This window comes from Emys orbicularis, chromosome 13 (assembly GCF_028017835.1).
Source record: "Emys orbicularis isolate rEmyOrb1 chromosome 13, rEmyOrb1.hap1, whole genome shotgun sequence".
Taxonomy (NCBI): domain Eukaryota; kingdom Metazoa; phylum Chordata; order Testudines; family Emydidae; genus Emys; species Emys orbicularis.
Window position 1 is genome coordinate 38,470,374 of NC_088695.1, and position 26,197 is coordinate 38,496,570.

At 39.3% G+C, this 26,197-nt stretch overlaps 1 protein-coding gene across 1 annotated transcript; it reads left to right on the forward strand.

The window, feature by feature from the left end:
• Window positions 1–22,212, forward strand: UTP18 (UTP18 small subunit processome component). Its single transcript, XM_065415733.1, has 14 exons — window positions 1–237; window positions 1,405–1,535; window positions 1,720–1,815; window positions 2,887–2,963; window positions 3,249–3,334; window positions 9,241–9,366; window positions 9,847–10,021; window positions 10,940–11,040; window positions 12,776–12,866; window positions 13,735–13,858; window positions 16,732–16,906; window positions 20,273–20,415; window positions 21,238–21,302; window positions 22,046–22,212. Exons 1-13 carry the CDS (start codon window positions 1–3, stop codon window positions 21,260–21,262), a joined length of 1,587 nt encoding a protein of 528 aa, XP_065271805.1. The 3' UTR covers window positions 21,263–21,302; window positions 22,046–22,212.
• The last annotated feature ends 3,985 nt before the right edge of the window (window positions 22,213–26,197 follow it).

A 26,197-nucleotide genomic window follows, 5' to 3' on the forward strand; every position in this document is an offset into this window, starting at 1 on the left:
ATGGAGCCGGCGGGTTCTGCGGCCGCTAGTCGGAGCCCCGCGCGGAAGCGTGTCCGGGCGCAGAAGAAGCGGCGGCGGACGGGAGACCCCGGCGATGGGGGCGAGGAGGCCCGACGGGCCCGGCACCTGGGGATGCTGGCCGGGAAGCCGGTGGTGGAGCGGTGCCTGGAGGAGCTGGTGTTCGGCGGCAGCCAGGACGCCGAGGAGGAAGAGCGGTTGCGGGGCCCGGGCAAGCAGGTGAGGGGAGGAGGAGGGGAGGTAGGTGCCCGTCCCGTCAGGGAGGGCGCTTGCGGGAGGAGGCGGCGATGGAAAACTGGCCGGGGGCTGATTTGCGGCGGAGGAAGGAACTACACTCGCCGTATCCCCGTTGCCTGCCTACCCAGCCCTCCGAGACCTGGCGCCCGCGTCCCGGCCCCTGCTGCGGCTGTTGCGATGGGGCCTGAAGCGCCTCTCGCCGGCTGTTTGCCTTGCAAGGCTGGCACAGCACAGCGCGACTAGAATGGGATAGGGAGCTGTCTAAAGCTCTTTAAATTTGTATATGATTTTTATTCCTGAGTAGCTTTAAGTATAATGTAAAATTGCTTGAGGTTGCGCAGTGGTTCTCAGACTTGTACTGGTGACCCCTTTCACATAGCAAGCCTCTGAGTGTGACCCCCCCCAATAAATTAAAAATCCCTTTTTATATATTTAGCACCATTATAAATGCTGGAGGCAAAGCGGGGTTGGGTGGAGGCTGACAGCTCACGACCCCCCATATAATAACCTCATGACCCCCTGAGGGGTCCTGATCCCTAGTTTGACTGCCCCTGTTGTAGTGGCTATTGTTACAGGCACTTAGGTGTAGTGAACATGGGTTTAGAGGCAGAAACAATTCCCAGATCTATCCTTTATTCCCATGGTGCATAGGGCATTAAGAATAAAAGAAATATAGGAATACAGCTGAAACTTACTGAAAAGCTTGTTTAAAGGTGCATCTTTTACTTCTGGAACCTGTGGGTTTAGGCTAGTCTGTCAGTAGCAAAAGCATTCTTTTAATGTGTATTTTCTAGTATAAATAAACTGTTCTCTAAACTTTTACCTTTTATGAGAAATAGTGGGGAATGGACTGTGGGAGGGGAGGTAGGTGTCCCTCCCGTTCCCATCAGGGAGGGCACTTGGGGGAGGTGATAGATAAATATCAGGAGCAGAGGGGGGCTGGTTTGTGGTGGAGGAAGGAACTATACTCTCCGTATCCCCCTTGGCTGCCCACCCAGCCTTCCAACACTGGGAGAGTGGTGGTTTTACTGTTTTGTTCTTGATTTTTCTCCCCATGCGGAGAAATGTCTTAAAACTTCCACTGTTCAAAGTTGTAAAATTGTTATATTTGACCAATGTTTTGACCCAATTATATGGATTTTTCTTAAGCTTGATGTAGTCACGGGAAATCTTCTAAAAGAGGACTCCAGTGACTCAGAAGTGGAGAATGAAGCAAAAGATAATTTCCCTCCATCTAAAAAACCAGCATGGGTGGATGATGAAGACAAAGCCGAGGAAATGTGAGTTAAGCTCCTAATGTTGTAATGATGGAAATGGGAAAATAGAGATATTGATTTTAAGACTTGGAAGAAATACCAAGTCTGCTATTTTAAATGGCTGCTTCTTGAAGACTTAAAGAAAATAAGGACTGTTAATACGCTTTCTGCAATGCTTTAACATTGAGAATATGATTTTGTTTCCTAGAATTGACATGACCCACCGTTATCGGAAAGACATGATGAAAAGTGATGCAGAGAAGAAGCTTACCAAAGAAAAAGTTCAAAGGAGGCTTCAAGAACAGTAACAATTGTTAATTGATTATGTTAACATAAATTTGCTGCTAATTTTAGTAACGTGAGATTAGATATGTTGTGGTCAAGTGAGTTTTCCCCCTATTAGGAGCATTTAAGATGCTCTTTTCTCCTTTTGACCAAGGAATTTAGGCAAATAACTTAAATTCCTTAAAGCTAGTGTGCCCAACAGCATCAACCATGTTGTTAGGTCTTAACAAATAACCAGTATAATGGGGGGAAAAAACTACATTCTTAGCTTGTAATTGTGTTGCTTTTGTCCTTGGAGCAGAAAGTCTTGTTTCTGTTTCCTTACCATTATTCAACATGGTAGAGCAGATAATATACAAATTTAGGCTTCATAAAATCTGTCATATGTAACTAGATATGTTGCTTTGTCAATCAAATGCATCCAGCCCTAGAGGGGGAACATGTTAGCTGTCTTTATGTGCAACAGAACAATTGAGAATAAGAAAGAAAGACTAATAAATCAATTCACATTGTAGTTTAGGCAGGAAAAATTGCATTGTTTAATAAAGACTTGAATTGTGAACCGAACAGAAGTATTATGCAAATAGCTTAATATTTGTGCCCTTATTATTGCAAATTTGTGTGTTACCTTACATTTAAGGACCCTTTTGTATGCCTGTGAACTTAGCTATGTAGGCAAGTCTGTGTATAAATTGAATTTTACATAAATGGCTAAGTATTTTGCTCAGGTTTAAAATCATCACTGCACTACTCAAGCATTTGAAAACCTAACTTCTCATGCAATTAACAAAACTAGATTTCCCTCCCTTTTTGAGGGAGAGAACATTTTATATATGTATATGTCATATGGTTTAGGTTGTTTACAGATTTTATGTACTGAATTCAGTTAATGGAAGCTGGAGTAAAAAAGATCTGTTAAAAACAGCAAAGGAAGATTCTGGCTGCTGTATCTGAGTGAGGTGATGTGATTGTTGGGAGGGTGTTTTAATGTCTCCCTATTACTGTGGGGAAAATTGCTGAAAAATAATTTTTTGGCAGTATGATGGTCATTAAGAAAGAATGGACATATGAAAGTTCTCTTTTCTTTTAGATTTCAGCGAGCTATGGGAGGAGTGCCTTTCTGGGCCCAGAAAGACAAGAAGAAAGCCAGAAAAAGTGCAAATGATGGTAAATATATTTAAACATTTTAGAAAAGTATTCAGTTCTTCCAACATGTTCCCTTATTTTGTGTGGCCTCTTAGAGATTCATTCGTTGCCTGGCATTTTTCCTATTCTAATTAGAAAACACTGACTGTATACTGGATACCTACTGCTTTGTGCTCTCTGTGCTTTTGCTTATGGTTTTGACTTGCAGCTGCGGAGAACACATAAAATAATGTTAAAGAACATGTATGTGGGGATGCAGGAACAAATTGTACATTCAATAAGCCGTTCTAAATCTGTTTTAATTAGATGACAGTGACGAAGATGATGAGTTGCTCCGCAAGACGGGCAATTTTGTGTCTCCGTCGGAGACTTTACCAAGAGGCATTTTACAGGTAAAAACTGCCTTCTCATTTCCTTCAGAGTGTTTAAATATAGTTACTGTTGATCTGTGTATACATATTTTATAACACAAGAAGTACCATTCTGCTGCTTGGGCAGCAGTTTTTGCCAGTGGTTCTGTGGATGGCTTACTGCAGGGTTTCCCAAACTCTTGAAAGCTGAAATCCTTCCTCTCCAAGAAAATGAAGCCAGTTAGTCAGGGTTGTAAGTCTGTCTTGTGGTGTTCAAGGCCTACTCATCTCAATTCTTACATCTGTATCCCCTGGCTAGTCCTAACATAAGAACATAAGAACATAAGAACATAAGAACATAAGAACATAAGAACATAAGAACATAAGAACATAAGAAAGGCCGTACTGGGTCAGACCAAAGGTCCATCTAGCCCAGTATCTGTCTACCGACAGTGGCCAATGCCAGGTGCCCCAGAGGGAGTGAACCTAACAGGCAATGATCAAGTGATCTCTCTCCTGCCATCCATCTCCATCCTCTGACGAACAGAGGCTAGGGACACCATTCTTACCCATCCTGGCTAATAGCCATTTATGGACTTAGCCACCATGAATTTATCCAGTCCCCTTTTAAACATTGTTATAGTCCTAGCCTTCACAACCTCCTCAGGTAAGGAGTTCCACAAGTTGACTGTGCGCTGCGTGAAGAAGAACTTCCTTTTATTTGTTTTAAACCTGCTGCCTATTAATTTCTTTTGGTGACCCCTAGTTCTTGTATTATGGGAATAAGTAAATAACTTTTCCTTATCCACTTTCTCAACATCACTCATGATTTTATATACCTCTATCATGTCCCCCCTTAGTCTTCTCTTTTCCAAACTGAAGAGTCCTAGCCTCTTTAATCTTTCCTCATATGGGACCCTCTCTAAACCCTTAATCATTTTAGTTGCTCTTTTCTGAACCTTTTCTAGTGCTAGAATATCTTTTTTGAGGTGAGGAGACCACATCTGTACACAGTATTCGAGATGTGGGCGAACCATGGATTTATATAAGGGCAATAATATATTCTCAGTCTTATTCTCTATCCCCTTTTTAATGATTCCTAACATCCTGTTTGCTTTTTTGACTGCCTCTGCACACTGCGTGGACATCTTTAGAGAACTATCCACGATGACGCCAAGATCTTTTTCCTGACTCGTTGTAGCTAAATTAGCCCCCATCATGTTGTATGTATAGTTGGGGTTATTTTTTCCAATGTGCATTACTTTACATTTATCCACATTAAATTTCATTTGCCATTTTGTTGCCCAATCACTTAGTTTTGTGAGATCTTTTTGAAGTTCTTCACAATCTGCTTTGGTCTTAACTATCTTGAGTAGTTTAGTATCATCTGCAAACTTTGCCACCTCACTGTTTACCCCTTTCTCCAGATCATTTATGAATAAATTGAATAGGATAGGTCCTAGGACTGACCCTTGGGGAACACCACTAGTTACCCCTCTCCATTCTGAGAATTTACCATTAATTCCTACCCTTTGTTCCCTGTCCTTTAACCAGTTCTCAATCCATGAAAGGACCTTCCCTTTTATCCCATGACAGCTTAATTTACGTAAGAGCCTTTGGTGAGGGACCTTGTCAAAGGCTTTCTGGAAATCTAAGTACACTATATCCACCGGATCCCCCTTGTCCACATGTTTGTTGACCCCTTCAAAGAACTCTAATAGATTAGTAAGACACGATTTCCCTTTACAGAAACCATGTTGACTATTGCTCAAGAGTTTATGTTTTTCTATGTGTCTGACAATTTTGTTCTTTACTATTGTTTCAACTAATTTGCCCGGTACCGACGTTAGACTTACCGGTCTGTAATTGCCGGGATCACCCCTAGAGCCCTTTTTAAATATTGGCGTTACATTAGCTAACTTCCAGTCATTGGGTACCGAAGCCGATTTAAAGGACAGGTTACAAACCTTAGTTAATAGTTCCGCAACTTCACATTTGAGTTCTTTCAGAACTCTTGGGTGAATGCCATCTGGTCCCGGTGACTTGTTAATGTTGAGTTTATCAATTAATTCCAAAACCTCCTCTAGTGATACTTCAATCTGTGACAGTTCCTCAGATTTGTCACCTACAAAAGCCAGCTCAGGTTTGGGAATCTCCCTAACATCCTCAGCCGTGAAGACTGAAGCAAAGAATCCATTTAGTTTCTCCGCAATGACTTTATCATCTTTAAGCGCTCCTTTTGTATTTTCATCGTCAAGGGGCCCCACTGGTTGTTTAGCAGGCTTCCTGCTTCTGATGTACTTAAAAAACATTTTGTTATTACCTTTGGAGTTTTTGGCTAGCCGTTCTTCAAACTCCTCTTTGGCTTTTCTTATTACACTCTTGCACTTAAGTTGGCAGTGTTTGTGCTCCTTTCTATTTGCCTCACTAGGATTTGACTTCCACTTTTTAAAGGAAGTCTTTTTATCTCTCACTGCTTCTTTTACATGATTGTTAAGCCACGGTGGCTCTTTTTTAGTTCTTTTACTGTTTTTCTTAATTTGGGGTATACATTGAAGTTGAGCCTCTATTATGGTGTCTTTAAAAAGGGCCCACGCAACTTGCAGGGATTTCACTTTAGTCACTGAACCTTTTAACTTTTGTCTAACTAACCCCCTCATTTTTGTATAGTTCCCCCTTTTGAAATTAAAGGCCACAGTGTTGGGCAGTTGAGGTGTTCTTCCCACCACAGGGATGTTGAATGCTATTGTATTATGGTCACTATTTCCAAGCGGTCCCGCTATAGTTACCTCTTGGACCAGCTCCTGCGCTCCACTCAGGATTAAATCTAGAGTCGCCTCTCCCCTTGTGGGTTCCCGTACCAGCTGCTCCATGAAGCAGTCATTTAAAGTATTGAGAAATTTTATCTCTGCATTTCGTCCTGAAGTGAAATGTTCCCAGTCAATATGGGGATAATTGAAATCCCCCACTATTATTGGGTTCTTAATTTTGATAGCCTCTCTAATTTCCCTTAGCATTTCATCATCACTATTACTGTCCTGGTCAGGTGGTCGATAATAGATCCCTAATGTTATATTTTTACTAGAGCATGACATTTCTATCCATAGAGACTCTATGGAACCTGTGGATTCGCTTAAGATTTTTACTTCATTTGAATCTACACTTTCTTTAACATATAGTGCCACTCCTCCCCCTGCACGGCCTGTTCTGTCCTTCCGATATATTTTGTACCCCGGAATGATTGTGTCCCATTGATTGCTCTCAGTCCACCAGGTTTCTGTGATGCCTATTATATCTATATCCTCCTTTATCACAAGGCACTCTAGTTCACCCATCTTATTATTTAGACTTCTGGCATTTGTGTACAAGCACTTTAAAAACTTGTCCCTGTTTATTAGCCTGTCTTTTTCTGATGTGCCAGATTCTTTTTTATGTGGCTGTTTATCATCTGATCCGGCCCTTACATTATACTTTTCAGTCCTCTGCTCCTGACTATAACCTGGAGATTCTCTATCATCAGACTCTCCCCTAAGGGAAGTCTGTGTCCGATCCACACGCTCCTCTGCAGCAGTCGGCTTTCCCCCATCTCCTAGTTTAAAAACTGCTCTACAACCTTTTTAATGTTTAGTGCCAGCAGTCTGGTTCCACTTTGGTTTAGGTGGAGCCCATCTCTCCTGTATAGGCTCCTCCCATCCCAGAAGTTTCCCCAGTTCCTAATGAACGTGAACCCCTCCTCTCTACACCATCGTCTCATCCACGCATTGAGACTCTGAAGCTCTGCCTGCCTACCTGGCCCTGCGCGTGGAACTGGGAGCATTTCTGAAAATGCCACCATAGAGGTCCTGGATTTCAGTCTCTTCCCTAGCAGCCTAAATTTGGCTTCCAGGACATCTCTCCTACCCTTCCCTATGTCATTGGTACCTACATGTACCACGACCACCGGCTCCTCCCCAGCACTACACATAAGTCTATCTAGATGCCTCGAGAGATCCGCAACCTTCGCACCAGGCAGGCAAGTCACCATACGGTTCTCCCGGTCATCACAGACCCAGCTATCTACATTTCTAATAATCGAATCTCCCATTACTAACACCTGCCTTTTCCTAGAAACTGGAGTTCCCTCCCCCGGAGAGGCAACCTCAGTGCGAGAGGCAACCCCAGAACCATCTGGAAGGAGGGTCCCAACTACGGGAAAGTTTCCCTCTGCTCCCATTGACTGCTCTACTTCCCTGGGCCCTTCTTCCTCCTTAGCAGCACAGGTGCTGTCTAAGCGGAGGTGGGACAATTCTACAGTGTCCCGGAAAGCCTCATCAACATACCTCTCTGCCTCTCTCAGCTCCTCCAGTTCCGCCACCCTGGCCTCCAAAGTCCGTACATGGTCTCTGAGGGCCAGGAGCTCCTTGCACCGACTGCACACATACGCCACCCGCCCACAGGGCAGGTAATCATACATGCAACAGTCGGTGCAATAAACCGGATAGCCCCCACTCTGCTGCTGGGCTTCTGCCTGCATTGTATCCTAGTTAGTGAAAGGGTGGTTTACAGAAGGAAGTTTTGGAATGTGGTTTGGTTTATAGGTTTTAGGGGGGGGCCACGGGGATGGGGTTACGGCTGGCGAGGGACTCCCACTCCCCTTCTAAACTCCCTTGCGAAACTCCCTGTTAGCAGCCCCTGGTCGCAAAGCTCCCTGGTCGCTTGTGCGCGGCTTTATAAAGCCCTGGCCTGAGTGAATGCCCCGCCCACTGAGTAAGGCTCAGCCAATTACCAGAGGCTTCGAGCTTTCAAACCTGCCTCCAACTGCCAGCCAGAGCACACGGTCCCTCAAACAACCAAACAAACAAACACAAGCTCAGCACACAGCAAGTAACCCCCAAACACAAACAAACACACACTACAGACAGTCACTTACCCCACAGATGCTGTATTAGCTCCTCCTTCACCTGGAGAACTCCCTTGCGAAACTCCCTGTTAGCAGCCCCCGGTCGCTGTACTCTTCTCTTCCCTCCCACTACCTTGGGAGACACTGGTATAGGTCTTCATAATTTCTTACATGCTTTGAGCAGTGGAGTACCCTAAAATCAATGTTAATTATTACTGGCATCTTTTTTTTTTTTTTTTTTTTTTTTTACACATTGAACTAAATGAGGCAGTCCACACCTCAGATGTTGTTTCAGGTTCTCTGCAAGCTCTTCAGTCAGTACTCTTGTTTCACACTTTGAAGGTTTTCTTTATAATTGTAATAACTAGAAACTTATTTTTTCATTGAAATTGAGCTGCCGCAGAACAATTCAGAGAGATTTCTGTACCCCCCAGCTGGTCCTCTGAGGCCCCCTGTGTGGTCCACTCCATGTTGGGAAACACCCTCTTACTGAAACAAGTAGTCTGCTTCAGGTTATTATATTGTTCCAGATTAGCTGACTGCCAATTTTTAAATTGTAGAAATTGGGTAAACTATTTCTTGATTATTTAAAAAAAAAAAAAAAAAAGTGCTGCATTTTGCTATTGTATTAATATAAGAACTCACCTCTACCACTGAGGCTATTGTTCACTGTTGTTGCTGTGCTACATTTAAGATTGACATTCCTTTGTTTCTTTCAAAAGTTGAGGTGGAGGAAACGCAAAATTAGACTTAAAATGGAAGGTCAGCTGAAACCTTATTTACAGCTACTCCATAGTGTGCTGTGGATGACACTCTTTAATGCACAGAGATCTGAAAACTAACTTCAGAATACCTTTATTCTAATGTGTGAACTAGGTGATATTCTACAGTTATGCAGAATGTTTACAAGGTTAACCCAAGGTCCCTCCTGCACTTCTGTGCTCTACAAGATCAGTGAAGCTGAAATCCCATTAAGCCCTGTTTCCATGAGTAGAGTGGGGGAGGGACATGCAGTTGGATAGGGAACTGATGCCTGTGTTTCAACCACATTGGTCTGGTCTTTTTCTAGATGAAAAATTGCTTGGATGCTAATAATGAACGTCCTTCTGATGCTAAACTGAGAACAGTGCAGTTCCATCCTTCTGCACAAGTAGTTATGACTGCTGGACTAGATCAGTCTATATCACTGTTTCAGGTGAGCAGCTTGTGTTCAATTTATAAAATGTGAAATGAACAATGAGGTTGTGGATCACTTTTAATGTGCTTCTAAAGTGTTGGCTATATTAAATATAAAATAAGTTATTATGCCAAAAATAGCTTTAGATAGGATTGTTGCTGGGATCACCTCTCCATATGTCACCATAGGAATTATGGTTGGCTGAGTTGCTTGGCTGGAGCTGGGGTGGAATATTCTTAATTGAGGGCCTCTATCTGGAAACTGTTCTCACCTGTGATCTATTGTACTTTGGCCACATCTGAAATATGTGAAATTGGTTTTCATCAGGCTGCTTAATCTGAAGGTTTCTTTGGGATTGAATGGAGCGATCTATTTTTTTTAAGCTGGTATTGACTACACACTCTTGATTCTTGTACTTGCATACAGAAATATATCTGAAAGGCACATTACAAATGAATGTATGAGGAACAAAAACAACTTTTTTCTGTTTTCTTGAAGGTGGATGGTAAAACTAATCCAAAGATACAGAGCATACATCTGGAAAGCTTTCCGGTCTATAAGGCTCATTTCAGTGCTGATGGAGAACAAGTTATAGCTACTGGTACACGCAGTAAACTGTTCTATGTGTATGACATGATGAGTGGAAATATTATTCCTGTAAACCAAATAAGAGGTGAGGTTTTATTGCGATGTTCAATGCTTTTTACGGTCTACAATTATAAACCTTTTGAAAGAAAAAGTAAAATGCTTAATGGCACCAATCCAGATTTACTATAGATCTCGGTCACTTCTGAATGTAGTATATAGTAAGTATATACACATGTTGCAATACTCTTAAAAATCTAATTGACACTCTGATATGTAAATATTCTAAGGAAGCTCTCTGCCAAAATCTTATTTTTAAGCCTGAACTCTTTTAGAGAATATTCTGTTAAAATAAAACTTGAACACAAATCCCTCTAGTCTCTAAAATAACCCAGTCTGAACTCTTATAAGGTTAGCTGTCAGCTGTGTCATGCTTAGGCCAGATACAATATGAAACTTGTCAAAATACTTAAAGCTTCTCTGCCAGCCAGATGTTGTTAGTTGAAGAGACAGCTCATCCATATAAGAAAAGAGTGTTAAACAGGTGCCTTTATGAGATACAGACTTCTCACAGTGAATCTGTATCCTTTTCCTTCTAGTAATGTGATTGTTACGCTTGTGTTGAAATTTCTGGGTCCCCTCATGAAGGGAAAACTTTCAAAATCTATATTTAGCAAATGTCTCAAAATATATGTTGCATTGCATGTATTTTATAGCATTAAGTCTGACACAAAACATAAATATTAGTGGTCTGAGTGGTCCCACACCAGTTTATTGTACTCTGGTTTTCATTACCTCATGTTAAATTCTGCACTCAGGTGGTGAGTAAAGCATGTTCATTGGGGACAATTAACAGTGTCTACTGCTTGATACAGCTAGGTCTGAACAGTCACAGTAACTGTCTATATTTCCTTTTCCTCCCCCCAAATCAAATGTATGATGCACAAAGTGGTGAACTCATTGGTGTAAATTACAGTTCTGAAAGTTTTTTTTACCTTCTTCCGAGGAATGCGAGAGAAATTTATCAGAAAGTTTGAAGTATCTCCAGATGGATCGTTCCTGCTGCTTACTGGGACCTCAGGTTATCTTCATTTGTTGACAATGAAGGTAGCTGTCTTGTTTGTCATTAATAGTGGCTCTCAACCCCCTGGGTATGCTGTCACGGAACCATTAACTCTTGCATCTGCTGAATTTGAAAATACTTCTGTACTTTAAATGAAGGGGCTTTACCATGACACACACTAAATAAGGTGTACCATTTTTATGATATAACTTTTGCTTTAAAAAAAGGGTTGTATGTGGCAGAGTTTTTTTTTTTTTTTTTTTTTTTTCTTAAAACAATTTTGTGCATGGTTGGTAGTGGAACTGGATAACACATGACACTGGTGATGGATATGGAATTTTTCAGCTCTGTTTGAAGTCCCATCCATCTGGTAGTGATAGACTGATTTGCAATTTCTTAGTGGAAAACAGTATTCATGCCAAAAATCGCTACCCCAATGGCCCTAATTAGCACTACTTTTGGCAGAGGTACCTAAAAGTGAGCACGTAATGAAGACTGAACTATACTGTCCATTGCAGTGTAACCTGTACTATATGAGGCACATTAGTGGGGCTATGGATAAACTTGCACTGCTGTTTCGCTCTGTAGATTTTTAGAAGTTTTCATTCTCAGTCCAGCTCTTTCATTCACATTAAAAACACCAATGCACTCTTTTTGGAGAGAAGCACAAAAAATACCCACCTAAAAGCTTGTAAATAACAATATGTTGGTGTCAGAAAAATGGGAGTGTGGATGAGCTATTTCAGTAGCTCATGGATTTTAATGTCTTACTGTTGTGTTCATAATTGTCCTGATACATTTTTACTTAGTGAAGTGAAAATCTATCTTGCATAGAATACTATATATTAAACTACAGACTTCATACTGTATTTGGAGCCAGCCAAAAACACACAAAGGAGATGAAATACCCTGTCAAAAATGAGGGTGAAAAAATGAGTAGGCCGTACATTGGTTTGAATACTTAATATAAGTTAATGTATTAATGTTTTAAGAAATATTAATACTTTTTCTTTATGGTATCACAAAACTGAAGAAAAGAGATTGTCCTTTTCCTTTTTATAGGTATCCTCCCTGCCCTTGAATATCAGACAGTCCTTTCTCAAGAGTGATTACTTTGCCCTTTTGTGGGAGCAAGTTTTGGGAGAGAGAGCAGCAGAGAACAATTGTCTTGAACTTATCTAAAAGCATTTAAAGTTACCCATTTCAGGAGGGAATGTTTTCTAATGGATTGGAAGCTACCTTTTAAAATAAACTTACTTCTAATTCACAATATGCAGTAGACCCAGTTGTACTCCCCAGTTGACTACTTACAAACAGTTTTGTTGTATTCTTCTATAATTGTATGTAGTGCATTATAATGGGACTCAGAAAAGGTCCTAAATATCATTCATATATCGCCTGTAAGGAAAAGATTTATAGAGATTTGCCTAAAAGAAAATCTGGAATCCTTGGTTAGATGCAATAGCATAAAATAAACTACTCTTATTAACATTCCCCGTGACCCTGATGTGCAACTGTTTCTGTGCAGAGGGACCCTTATGCCTGTGAAGAGCAAGAGCGGGATTGGAGCCTTAGCTTGTAAAACTGAAGTCCTGCTAGATGCAGCAGGAATCAGATATTCCTTGATATACTTATTCTGATAATTAAATATTAGGTTTGGTAGGTGGGAGTTCAGGCAATAAAACAGGGATGTATCTGACTTCCACAAGTGACAAAGATCTGATTTTTCTTGGTCTTCTGAATAATTGTTTTAATAAATGTTACTCTTTGTTCTCCTAGACAAAGGAGCTGATTGGCAGTATGAAAATAAATGGAAAGGCTGTTGCATCAGCATTCTCTCCAGATAGCAGCAAAGTTTACACAAATTCTAGTAAGTCATTTGAGTTTTCTTAAAGAACATTAATTTCAGATTTATGGATTTTATTTGTCGTTGATTAGGCTATTAAAGAATGGCATTTGGAAATGATACCCTTAAACTTCAGACTCCACGTACCTCCCAAGTATGTATATAAACCCTAATTTACTTTCGGGCATATACTGTCATCTGCCACTGGTGTCCAGACAAGATTAAGGGATTGTTGAATACAGGGTAAAATAACAAGAAGGGAAATGAAAGGAAGTTTGTTTGATGGTGAGCAGAATAGAAGGATGACAAGAATTATGTCCAGTATGTTTGACAGTCGTGTACTGCTTATAGTTTATTGAAACTAGATTTTTCATATCCTGTTGAAGTTGCTTTTTAAAAAATTATAGGTGGAAATGCTTTACTGGCCTAAATTGACACACTTGCTAATACAGTTTTGACCACCACGAAACTTCTTTGCTATTCCGAAGGTAGAAGTTATGGCACATAAGTAGTGTCAATAGAAGTGAATTGCCATATTAGGCTAAGTTAGTTTTATGTGTTAACTCCTTTATCTTTAACCTAAGAATGTTCAAACAATTGATTTGCAAGTATGAAATTTGAAAGTCAGCCCCAGTTGGTTTGTTTTTTCCCAGGGGGGTGGGTGGGTGTGTCTGTGTGTGTTTTTTGTTTGTTTTTTACCAAGCCTTTTCCTACTATTCTGACAAACTTGGAGACCATAGATATATCTGGACATGCATGGTTCAGATTTCTCCTAAAGTAGATCTTAAAAGTAAATTTTGATCTTGCCCAATTTTTTCATAGTTATTTAATTGCTACTAGGTTTTATACACTAGAATTCATTAACAGTTACTTTTCTTTTGCTCATAATTAGATGAGGGTGAAGTTTTCATTTGGGATGTGAAGAGTAGGCGCTGTCTAAACAGGTTCACTGATGAAGGATGTTTGCGTGGAACATGTCTTGCTGTATCAAAAAATGGCCAGTACGTGGCATGTGGGTAAGTGATAATAAACTAAGCATTTTAAAGTTTTTGAATGTCCTATTTTTTTCCCCTCTGTCATCTTGGTACTCTTGGGTAAACTGTTCACAATGTGGTAAGTAAAAGAGAAGGAGGTAAGACTAGATTTAGACTGTGTACACTGCAGACCCCGCTGTAAGGTCTCCCGTGTAGCCACTCTACGCTTGCAGGAGAGAGCTCTCCTGCTAGCATAATTAAACCACCCCAACGAGTGGCGATAACTATGTCGGCGGGAGAGCATCTCTTGCCGACATAGCACTATCCACATAGGTGTTTTTGTCTGTGAAACTTTTTGTCAGTCAGGGGTGTGTGTTTTGGTTTTTTTTTCACACCCCCGACCAACAAAAGTTTTACTGACAAAAGGGCCAGGGTAGACATAGCCTGAGTTTATTAGGTGGAGAGCTGCATCGACTTACAGTTCTTTCTCATGAACAGCTAACCATTGTGTTCCATAGGTATCTATCGTACTGTAATATTACCAAAGCTCTCAATTTTTCCTTCCATTCAAGTCAGGTAGCTGTAGGTGAATTGTGATCTGTTAACAAAGATTCTAGTATAGGGATTTTTTCTAAATGCCAGGAACATTTGACTCTTTCCTGCATATGTTTACTAGTGCAGCCACTGTTAACGTGGTCTAACTACAGAACTGTTAAAATGCAAACTGGATTTCTGTGACCACTTCACGTTAATAAATGTCAGCTCAAGGGTTTTTTTTTTTTTTTTTTTTTTCCTCCTCAATCTCTTCCCAGTTCTTCCCTTTCTCTAATAGTTAGTTCATTGTTTGGACTCTTTTTAAAAATATAGCACTGATTTGTAAGGAGACACAATTTGAAAATGCACTAATAGCAAATACTCAATTTTTAAGATAATTCAGTTGAAAAAAGCTGATGGAAAAATGTTTGCTTGCTTGGTGCATTTGCTGGCACTTCTTGTGCAGTCAGTTTCACTGCTTCCCTGATCAGTCTACCCTTGCTTTAAAAAGATCCTTAAGTAAAATTTCAACAGGGGAGCAAAAAAAACATTATAAAATATTTTTAAAGGAATATGAAAAAGACATACATTTAAAGCCTGGTACATCAAACTGGAATCTTATTGAAATAATGATTTCAAAGTTTAAAGGTGTGGTTTTTTGTTTTTTTGTTTTTATAAAAACGTTCCTGTATTCTCTTAATCCCCAACCCAGCAACTAGGGTCTTTCTTTGTTGCTGAGAACTTACTTTTCGTTGGTTTTTAAAGAAATTGAAAGTTTCTGGCTCCCTATATTTAGTAAGGTGAAAATACTCTACATCTTGTCTGTGCATAAGTTTCTGAAACTACAAATGATTCAATTTGTCTCCTTTATATACCATTTGAAATACTGAGTTTTTTAATAGATGTAATTTGGGTTTTAATAATTTGTTCCTTACTATATCCATTTTAGGTGGAGTGCACTCTTTAACACAACTTCTATAAGTTTTTCTTGCATCTTTTTATAACTGTTCAGAGGGCTTAATTCTAATACCAGACAGAATCCAAAAACGGAATTTGTTTTGTTTTTTTAATTGATGTAACCTTCAGACTGTTTATGGCTTTGTTACATACAGCTGCAGTGTTAAAGACTCAGGATTGGGAAGCGTCAGCTGCATTTGAGCAAACATAATATTTGGCACTTACTAAAGCATCTGGAGCAGGATATGATTCTTTACCTAAAACCCTTTTTAAACCAGTTTATACTGTAGAAGTAATTACCAATTGATATTATTTGACCTTGGTTTGATTCATCTTGAAGAGACTCACTGGCTCAGTGATAAGATTATTTCAGTAAATGTAGGTTGAACAAGGTGACTTTTCATGAGGTGGAAATCTATAGATGGGTTTCAGTAGCTGGAATACTGGTAACAGTTTTGTATTATGTATGGAACTATTGTGGGTTAGATCTGAATACAGTATTCACAGAAAGGGACCATTAGAATTGCAGGGTTCAAAAAAAACTAGATAAGTTCATGGAGGATAGATCCATCAATGGCTATTAGCCAGGATGGGCACGGATGGTGTCCCTAGCCTCTGTTTACCAGAAGCTGAGAATGGGCAGGAGGATGGATGACTTGATGATTACCTGTTCTGTTGATTCTCTTTGAAGCACCTGGTATTGGCCACTTTTGGAAAACAGAGTACTTAGCTAGATGGACCTTTGGTCTGACTCAGTATGGCCATTCTTATTTAAGGGTACATTTTACTTCTCCAGATGTGATCTAAATCTCAACATACATCCTTTAAATGAGTAACTAGAAAATAATTTTTAATATTTGTCAGTTGTATGACACACCTTTGGTAGCCTGCTCCAGATGAGACTTTCTAAACAGAAGTGTCCAGAATTGTGACATGTAAAGTGAGTAACCCTTTGGAAACTAGTAGTTCAGAATGTTTAGTTATTTAATATAGGCTTGAATTTAGAATACTTCATCTTTACTGGTATTACTTCTTGGTTACAATACTTAGCCTTTTTATAAAAGATATTACACACTGTGTGCAGCGTCTTCCATAGATAACCAGGCCAGAAGGGACCATTATCATCATGTAGTCTGACCTCAGAACCTGGAATTGAACTAGGGACCTCCAGAGCTGAAAGCATTAGTCTCTTCAGCTTGAACTAAGGACCCAGGCTCACATCTGAGAGTTAATGCTTTGTTTAGCTATTACTGTGGATATTAGTAAATATTCGGTTAGGAGGAAAAATGGCTTAGGTTTACTTGAATGGTTTATGTAGATATGAAACTGCTTCTGATATAATCTCTAAAATTGTCACAAACTGAGAAAACGTTTCTTTTCCACGTGGTCTTTTTGAAGAGACTCTCAATTATTTTCCTCTCTAGCTCCTGTTCGGGAGTTGTGAATGTGTATACCCACGATGTTTGCCTCAGAGAAACCAATCCTAAACCAGTTAAAGCCATAATGAACTTGGTTACAGCTGCTACATCTTTGACCTTCAATCCCACCACAGAAATTTTGGCAGTGGCCTCCAGTGCAGCGGATGATGCAGTCAAGCTGGTAAGTCAAGCCTTTATTCTTTTCAGGATAATGGCATAGGGAGGTGATTTTATTGTTAACGGCGGTATATACCTGTGCCAGCCTCATTCTGCTATCTGATACTAGGCCTATGGAACAAACACCCTAAACTTTTCATTTTTCTTTGTACTGTTGTAGTGCCATGGGGCCCTAACCCCAGTTTCCTTTGCACTGTGCAAATACATAACTTAAAGATGGTCTCTGCCTTGAAGAGCCTTACCTAACCTTGATATCTGGTTCACTCCAGTGCCTTCTGGAAACCCTTTTTCTTCCCACTTTGATCAGCTCTACTTGGTTGATGATCTGAACACTAAGGGTAACAGTCTAAGTACATGGTAGTAGTTATTTAGACTTCGTTGTTGGCCTTTTAATTCAGCCTTTAGTTGTAGCAGTTTCTTCTCTAGCTCTTTGAGGATTTTGGTTCTTCCTGTGTCCTCTTTCTCTCTAGCCAGTAATAGAGCTGTCCATTGATAAATTGGATTAAAAATTACTTTTAAAAATAGGATTTCCCCACACTCAGAAAAAATAAAATGGAATTAAATTAAGCAGTATACACTGATTAAGTGGAAGATATAGTAACACACCCCTACATATAGTCCTCATGTTCTCTTAATTACTCACCAGCTGGGAAGGTTGAACTGAATTCTTGAGAACTTAGTGCAGCTCCTGACTGGCGTGGAGATAAGGCTGGTAAAGCAAAGCTCAGCTACCTTCCTTTCTCCATGCTGCTATTATCTGTTTTAGGCAAATAGGGTGGTACTATTGTACATTTTCTTAACTGTAGTAGTTTGAGAGGCTATTGAAATTAGTGTACACTCAAAATATTGAAAGATGTAGTTTGGTCTATTGGTTTTGGTTCTGCATATCAGAGATCCTCAACAGTAAATCTGAGGCAAGATTACATGATTTGTCTTAATTAGACTAGTACTGTGGTAGTAGTCAAATCACATTAATGCTTAATGATGCTAAACCTGTGATTTCTAATGAAAAGAAACCAGACATAGTGTCATTAGAATGCTTGACTGGAAGAAAATTAGAGGTGAGCTGACTGGTTTCAGTGTATAAAATGACTTAACAGAACAGTTTTATCACATCACAAAGCTATGAAAGATAAACCCAAGTTAATGACATGCACTACACTGATGAGAGAACCAAGCAGTATAATTTAAATGCATGTATCTTGCAATGTTGAGGGGAAAATACTGCTGAAATATTGGTCCATTAAATCTATGAAGAAGTAAATTATTAGGGATAAGTGAACACCTGAAATATCTCTTAATCTGTTTCAAATACAGGACATTTGCTGTTGTGACAAGATGATAACTTGAATTAGTACCTGAGCTGTCAGGGTCTCTTTAGGATTAGTTCTAGACTAGATATAATTTAATCCTCAAAACAAGGAGACGCTTCTGAAGTCGAGACAAACTGAAAACAAATGATTCTACCAAAACAAAAATATGAACTCCGATTGGGTGGGGTAAAAAGTGGGAGAAGACTTTCAGAAATTGATGCTAATGCTTTGTTAACCAGGCTTTCTGTTTGGTACGATAGGCCTTAAAGATGGAAACAAAGAGGAAATAATATATTGTGTTCTTATTTTCTGTCCATTTTATAAAGAGCTCTTAAAGACTTCAGCTGAGGCTCCTTACTTTGAGGCATTCCTGAGGCATGCCTGTCCTTATTTTGGTACCAGACCACCTTGCCACAGACTACATCCACAGAAAGGGCTATTTTTCTATGGTTATGCAAGTGCTGGTGGGTCACCAGGGATGCTTCACTGATGTGTTGACTAGTCAGGAAGGGTGCATGATACTTGCTTCTTTAAGAACACAGGACTATTCAGAAAGGTACAAGTAGGGGCTTCCTTTCCCGACTGGCTGATTCAGGGGTGCTGGAACAATTTGTACAGTGGGGGTGCTGAGAGCCATTGAACCAAACTGTAAACACTGTATATTGTAGAAACCTCTTTAAGCCAGGGGGTGCACCAGTACCCCTAGTTCCAGCACCTGTGGGCGGATTACCTTTGGCAATGTTGAAATGCCAGTAGTGATCATAGTGGACACAGTCTACCCCTTGCATTCCTGGCTCATTAAGCTGTATACTGGCCACCTCAACAGCACCAAGGAAAGATTCAACTTCCACCTCAGCAGGTGCAGAATGACGATTGAATGTACTTTTGGTAGATTGAAGAGGCACTGGCATTTGTTCACTCACAAGATTGAATCTCTGAGAAAATATCCCAATGTTTTATAACTGCTTGATGTGTCCTTCGTGATACCTGTGAAGCAGAGGCGTGGAGTGAGAGAGGAAATTGCTGCTGGTAGCCTCCGGGTTGAGTAACCATCCTGCGTAGTCTCAAGTAGATGTCTGATTAAATTTGAAGCCTTTCGTTCAGTTACTGGAAGGCAGGCAGAAGGATCACTTTTTTTTTTTTTTTTCCCTTTCTTCCTAGTCCACAGCCTTGGCGTTGATGTTGGATCTCTGTTAATCTAACCTTTCCCAAGCCTCTTAAATCCTCAAATGACTGACTCTATAGTGGTTCATCAATTTCCCAAGCTACAGCAGAATGAAATTGAGCTAATTTCTGGTTTGTTTTACTGCTGCCTCCTTATTCCCATCAGCCAGCAGACTTGGGAGGACAATAGTATAGAATATCACTTAAGCTTCAAAATGTGATTCTCTCTGTGTTTCTTCCTGAGCATACAGGCTAGAAATGTAACTTCAATAATAAAAGCATAGGTTCTGTACAGGCTGATGGCACTTGCTAAGTAATACTTCCTATGGATTTTTTCCAGGCCTATTGTGTACTTTTTAGTATTTAGTGTTACTGAACAGTAACAATTATCTGGCTTTCATTTCAACAGTGTTAAGGTTTCAACATTCAGCTTTTGTCAAAGAAATAAGTCTATATGAAACTCTTTAAAGAGCTACTTTCTTAAGGTTGAGTCAATTAAATATTGATGCTTTATTACGGGCTTTAAATGTACCTTAAATGTTATGTTGTTTACATGTTGTAACATGAATAATGTTAAATTAGTTAATAGTAACAAACTCTACAATCTTCTCCAAAATATTAGTCCTTAGTCCTGGTGCTAGGAATCGTTTTAAAGTAACCATTATTCATTTTTCTCAAAATAAACTCAACGTGCAATAAAAGGATGATGTCCTGGAAATTTAATGCTGGTATTAAAATGAAACATACTCCTGTGAAAATAGTGGTTTAAAGTGGATACAATGAGGCATCCTGTTAACTTCTTAAATTGTTTTCTAATTTTATTTTTATTTTTTTTTTGAAACTGCATGGATTGTGGAAACTTACAATAGTTAACTATATACTTCTCTTAATAGGTACACATTCCTTCACTTACTGTATTCTCAAACTTCCCAGTGTTCAGAAGAAAGCTCATTTATCTTGCTCAGTCTATGGATTTTTCTCCCAGAAGTGGTTTTTTTTCCATAGGAAACAACAAAGGCAAAGCTTTGTTGTATAGGTATGTATTAAATTAGCTTCCTTAACTTTTTTTGTTTAAGGAGAACCTTTTACTGTATTTAAGGAGGGGAATAGATGGCTGCAGAGACTGGTATGGTAAGGATAGTCTTTGTTCTCTAAGGCACTAGCTCAAATTGGAGACTCAAGTTAATTAGCTTTTATGCAATGTATGAAGTATATACAGTGCTTGACAAAACAAAGAGCAAATCTTGTGGTCATTTCAATAGAATATGAAATGGCTTTTAGTCCACATATTAGTCAAATGTCCATACCAAAAAGCACAGTCATAGTTGTTTCAGTAGAGGCCAAGGACTGAACAAGGCGCAGATTGAATTGCTCTAACCTTTATTTGAGGCACAAGTTTAAAAACTCCTCTCTATTTAAAGCTTACTAACTAGAGATTAACTTTTTTTTTTTTTTTTTTGCAGTCTCACTGTTGTAAACCTTATCCTCATAACCGCCCCCAACACAACACTTGTCAACCTGTGTCAAGTCTAATTTACATAGTGAGATTTTTAATGTGTGCATCTTGTCACTTCCTCCTTTAATATGAATTTGGGAACAGCATATCTGTGTTGATTCTTCATGTGCATCTCTTCCCTGAGCTGTTAACATTTGAAAAATATACTTTGTACAGTCCTGCAAACTAACCTGATATATGATGCAACAAGGATCTCTATTAATATATATTGTAGGGGAAAATGTTTGGGATTATACATGAGAATACCTAGTGTTTCCAGACACGGTAGTAACGAAAGTTGTCTGCCTCCTACAATAACACTTGTAAGCTTGTTTGGTTTAAGTGCTTAACTTTTTGTTTCAGGTTGAAACATTATTCGGATTTCTAAGAGAGACAGTATGAGGAAAGCTACTTTGAATCACAAAAGTGTAAGTAATTTTGGGTCAGCTGTCAATAGCATAATTCTGGGGAAACATAAATTTCGATCTCGCTCCTCTTCCCTTGATTAAAACTTCACCTTGGTGTGTTGGGGGGAAATTTGGGAGGCATTTCATATTTCTGTGTAATACAAGTCACCATGATGGGTGTGTGTGTGTGTGTGTACTTGAGGGCAGGATTTAATGATGCTTCGAGGAACAAACTGTTGCCAAGCAGGCTCCAATCTCTGCTGCTCTGCTAATGGATCTCTAGTCAACATACTACCTCATCAGTCATTAATTTCTTGTCACCTTTCTTACAAATAAGACCCTGCTCTAATGTAGTAAATAGTCTGGCCTCAATATTATCAAACAATAGAATAGTTACACTGCAGGCTTCAGTGGGGGAGACACATAAATCGGTTTATAGTTGGCATATGTTGATTTGATAACTGACTGATTTAGGTGTGTCCAAAAAAAGGTTTAATTTAGACAGTCTGTGTGGTATTTATGCCATTTAACCTGTTTATATAAAAGATGTGTAACAAAATGTGATGAGATTGTATTGTATATCAGCTGGGTGGCTTCCACCAGTAACCCAGTACTATAGATCACTGAACCCAAATGCCTGGAACAGTGCAAACTGGGAACAATGGCACAGACTTCATATGTAAACGTCAAACCAATATTCACTTTCTGTGGTGTCTAACGTTTTGCAGATACTAATGTATTCCTCTGTACTGTTCTCTCCCCAGATGCTGTAATCTTCAGTTACAAGTATGCTGATTTCAAAAAAACACAAACTGCTGATTTTTAAAATACTTTTTGTATTTTTTTATGAAAGTTCATAAGTTCCAATGTTGTGCTTGTTTGGTGGCTTTTGTGAGTATTGTGTTGCTTAATAAAAGCACCTGATAACATGTTTCCGGACAAGTCTTTCAACTTTTTTTGTAAATTAGTGTTCTTGGAAGCAAGTAGGATTTGAATGGCTGGTGTGCTAATTCCATTGTGTGATCTATCCCTCTTCAGCAAACACTTTAATTCTTTTTTTAGTTATTCTAGGAGTATCAAGTATTGCAGTGCCAGAGATGAGCTCAACACATTGAATTTTAGCCAGCTTAGTATATTAAGCATTTAAGATATTTTCCAAGCCATTGGAACCTAAGTTGGCCTTACGGTCTTAAAAATACATCTCTTATAAGAAACTAATTGTACATCTGAATTTTATTTTTTATTTTTTTAATTCTTGGCAGAAACCACTGGCTAATCATAACATACTTTCCTGAGGTGCCACCTGTCAGTTTGTTGACTCTTAAACTTTCTAATTATGAAATTTTTCAGATGTGAGTCAACCAGCAGGGATAATGTATAGATGCTGATGCTTCATCACTGGAGGCCAAATATACAGCATCTCTAATTTCACTCCTTACCTGGTCTGAACTGGTTTCCTAGCTCCTTCCATAGAGTCATAGACTAAAGGACAAAGGTGAACAGAAGTCTTTTACTGCATAATTGTAGTGATTTGGGATCACTAAGTATTAGCTAACCGTTTTTTAAAGTGGATCAAGGAGGTCTTTTAAATACAATTGTCCACTTTACAGAAGGAAAAATTAACACCTAACCTCTTTTGAGCCAGTGCACATTAGAGATCAAGGACTCTACTTTACTTAGGTAACAAATCAGTTAGCCATAGAATAGCTCTAGTTACCAAAGTAATTGGTAACTATGGAATCACTGTTAAGCTTCCAGTGAAGGTGGAAGTACAAAAGAAGGTATTGAGTTCATTTTGAGCATTTTCATCCCTGAAGTAGGGGGAAAATGCAGATTTCAAGTCTTAATGCTCTCAACATCTTTTGAAGCTATAGCTATCAACCTTTTCTGTAAGCTATGGGAGGAAATGCTAGTGTGCTTCATAGCATATACCATGGTGTTCTAGCCATGTTGGTCCCAGGATGTTAGAGACTAGGTGGGTGAGGTAATATCTTTTATTGAACCAACTTCTGTTATCTCTCTCTCACCAACAGAAGTTGCTTCATATATACATATTTAAGGGATTATTTTTTTTTAACATCTCACTGATACCCTCAAACCTACCTCTTAGTGGTTTTGTCTAAAACCCTATGACTGCACAAACCCAACAGTGATGGAAGAATGAGTTTGCCATCAATGTGTAAAATCAAGAATATCTGAAACATGTTTAATCTCTTATCAGTTTGACATTTGCAATAAATGTAAATTAAACTGGTAGATTTAATTTTTCCTGTGGGACTGAAATATGCACTTAAATAAAATAAGATGTCTGCTCAGGGATTATTCTTCCTGTGGCTTTGAAGAAATCTAGCTAAATCTTCCCTGACTGAAATTTTACTGAATCTTTCAAAGCCAGTCTCACTGAGGTAGATTTCTCTAATTATTCACTAGAGGGCAGTATTGTATCACACAAAGCAATGCAGGTCCAAATAAATGTGAGCTTATATTTCAAGCTTGTTCTGTGACAGTGCCTGCATTCAGTACCAAAAAAGATAATATTAAGCAGCTCATTTGCATTCATCCAAGTATTACAACTGTAGGAAAGTTAAGTGTTAAAACGCACACAATTATATGAGAAATTGTTTTTGGAGGACGGGAGGCCTAAGCACTGGTAGGAATGAAACACTACTTCCAAGAAGGGCATAATAATTGGAGAAATTTAGTGGTGTGGTTGAAGAATGAAGCAACTTTATAAATGCTTTGCTTTTAGATTGCGGTCTATAAAATCATGACTGCTGTGGAGAAAGTAGATAAGGAAGTGTTGTTTACTACTCATAACACAAGAACTAGGGGTCACCAAATGAAATTAGTAGGCAGCAGGTTTAAAACAAATAAAAGGAAGTATTTCTTCACAAAATGCACAGTCAACCTGTGGAACTCCTTATCAGAAGATGTGAAGGCCAAAGCAATAACAGGGTTCAAATAAGAACTAGATAAATTCATGGAGGATAGGTCCATCAATGGCTATTAGCCAGGATGGGCAGGAATGGTGTCCCTAGCCTCTGTTTTCCAGAAATGGAATGAGCGACAGGGGATGGATCACTTGATTACTTATTCTGTTCATTCCCTTTGGGGCACCTGGCACTGGCTATTGTTGGAAGACAGGATACTGGGCTAGATGGACCTTTGGTCTGACCCTGTAGGGCCAGTCTTATGTTCTTAATGTTTAATCCTTTTAACATCAGTGTGTGGTAAGTAAGTTTCTCCACTTAGCTACCCTTGCTTTGCAGATGGAGAAATCTTAGTGATTCAAAGTCACACAGCAAGTCAGTTTAGCTGATCTGGGGTTGAAATGGGAGCTCCTGGGTCCCAGTATCATTTAGTTTACTAGACCACATTGCTTCTGACAGAGTTGTTCTGTCTTTCCCTAATGTCCTAACCTGAGCTGGGGGTAGTTAGTCAAATTAAGAACAAAACATTAAATGTAAACATTTTCTAGTAAGCTACAAATTAAAGTAAAAATAATTGAAGTGCAAAAGTTACAAATTTTTAGTTTTAAATTGTGTTGGGGAAAATATATGTAAACAGTTTTAAGAGCTACCCCCTGCTAAAAGCAAGAATAATGTTTGCAAAATAAAATGCAAAGGACAAACTCTATAAATGGATAATGTGGGGTGGCCTGAGCCTGAACTGCATACCAAGAGATGTCTACCAAACTATATTTCTTATAAGTGATTCACAAACCCATGTATCCACATATATATTGAAAAGCAGTAGCAGTAATATTCTAAAGTTTGTTTATGTAAACAGTCCTCTTAGGCGTAATTGTTGCACAGAGCTCCTTTTGAAGTTTAGAGGAGTCAGATGCAAAAAAGTCAATAGCAGGACCCAGGGCCAGCTCCAGGTACCAGCATAGCAAGCAGGTGCCTGGGGCGGCCAATGAAGAGGGGGGCGGCACGTCCGGCCGTTCGGCGGCAATTTGGCGGCGGGGCCGTCACTCCCTCTCGGAGCGAAGGACCTGCCGCCGAATTGCCGCCGTAGAATGAAGCGGCGGTAGAGCTGCCGCCGATCATGATCGCAGCTTTTTTTTTTTTTTTTTTTTTTTGCTTTTTGCTGCTTGGGGCAGCAAAAACACTAGAGCCGGCCTTGGGAGGACCCTGACCCATTGTTCATTAAATGGAAGCTAAATCTGTCTGTGATGGGATAGGTGGTTTTGCATTGTAGATGAGAATTGTCCATTTCTGCTAAAATAATCACTACAGTGGTTTATTGGTATTGACTCAAAGGTGTAGCCAGTTGTTAGAATACACTTGTCATTCATTCGTTACAATGTTCAAGATTCCAAATAACCAAATTTAGCCCAATTTATGGTATAAAGGCAAAATAGTACTGTACAAAAAGGAGAGATGTAGTCTCCTTCCAGGAAGCAATTCTTATCTAGGAGTGTGTTTACCTTATTCAGAAGGTGTGCTTCAAAGACGCGCACTTGAGCTAGTGCATTTATAGTAAGATTTTACAAGATACAAAATGCCTTGCACGTCATGTGAAGTTTAGCCCACTAGTTTGGTGCCAGCTTTGTCCCTGGTACCTACCTCTATTTTCCCATATTTCATATTACATTCCAAGTGTTGATGAGCCATGAAAGTACTCCCTAACTGTACTTAGTGAAAAGTATTCATGCATCTTTCTGTTGACAAATTTCCTATTTTCTAATGCCAAAGCTGACTTCAGCTTTGCAGGGGCAGCTTTGCAGGGTTGTGAGATTCTTGATGGTTGAACCAAAGTGGGGTAAGAGCATAATACATTGTTAACTTCCTAGCATATATATATATATATATATATATATAGTATTAATATACGATGCATATAATACATATATTGGCTAACACTGGAGAGGAGTTGGTGTGGAAAATACTCCTCCTTGCTCTCACATCAGA

Excerpts from the sequence above, each read along its gene's own strand:
- UTP18 (XM_065415733.1), top strand. The coding sequence starts at position 1 with ATGGAGCCGGCGGGTTCTGCGGCCGCTAGTCGGAGCCCCGCGCGGAAG. Across the intron at positions 238-1,404 it reads TGCGGGGCCCGGGCAAGCAG|CTTGATGTAGTCACGGGAAA; the intron begins GTGAGGGGAGGA and ends ATTTTTCTTAAG. Across the intron at positions 16,907-20,272 it reads CGGATGATGCAGTCAAGCTG|GTACACATTCCTTCACTTAC; the intron begins GTAAGTCAAGCC and ends TTCTCTTAATAG.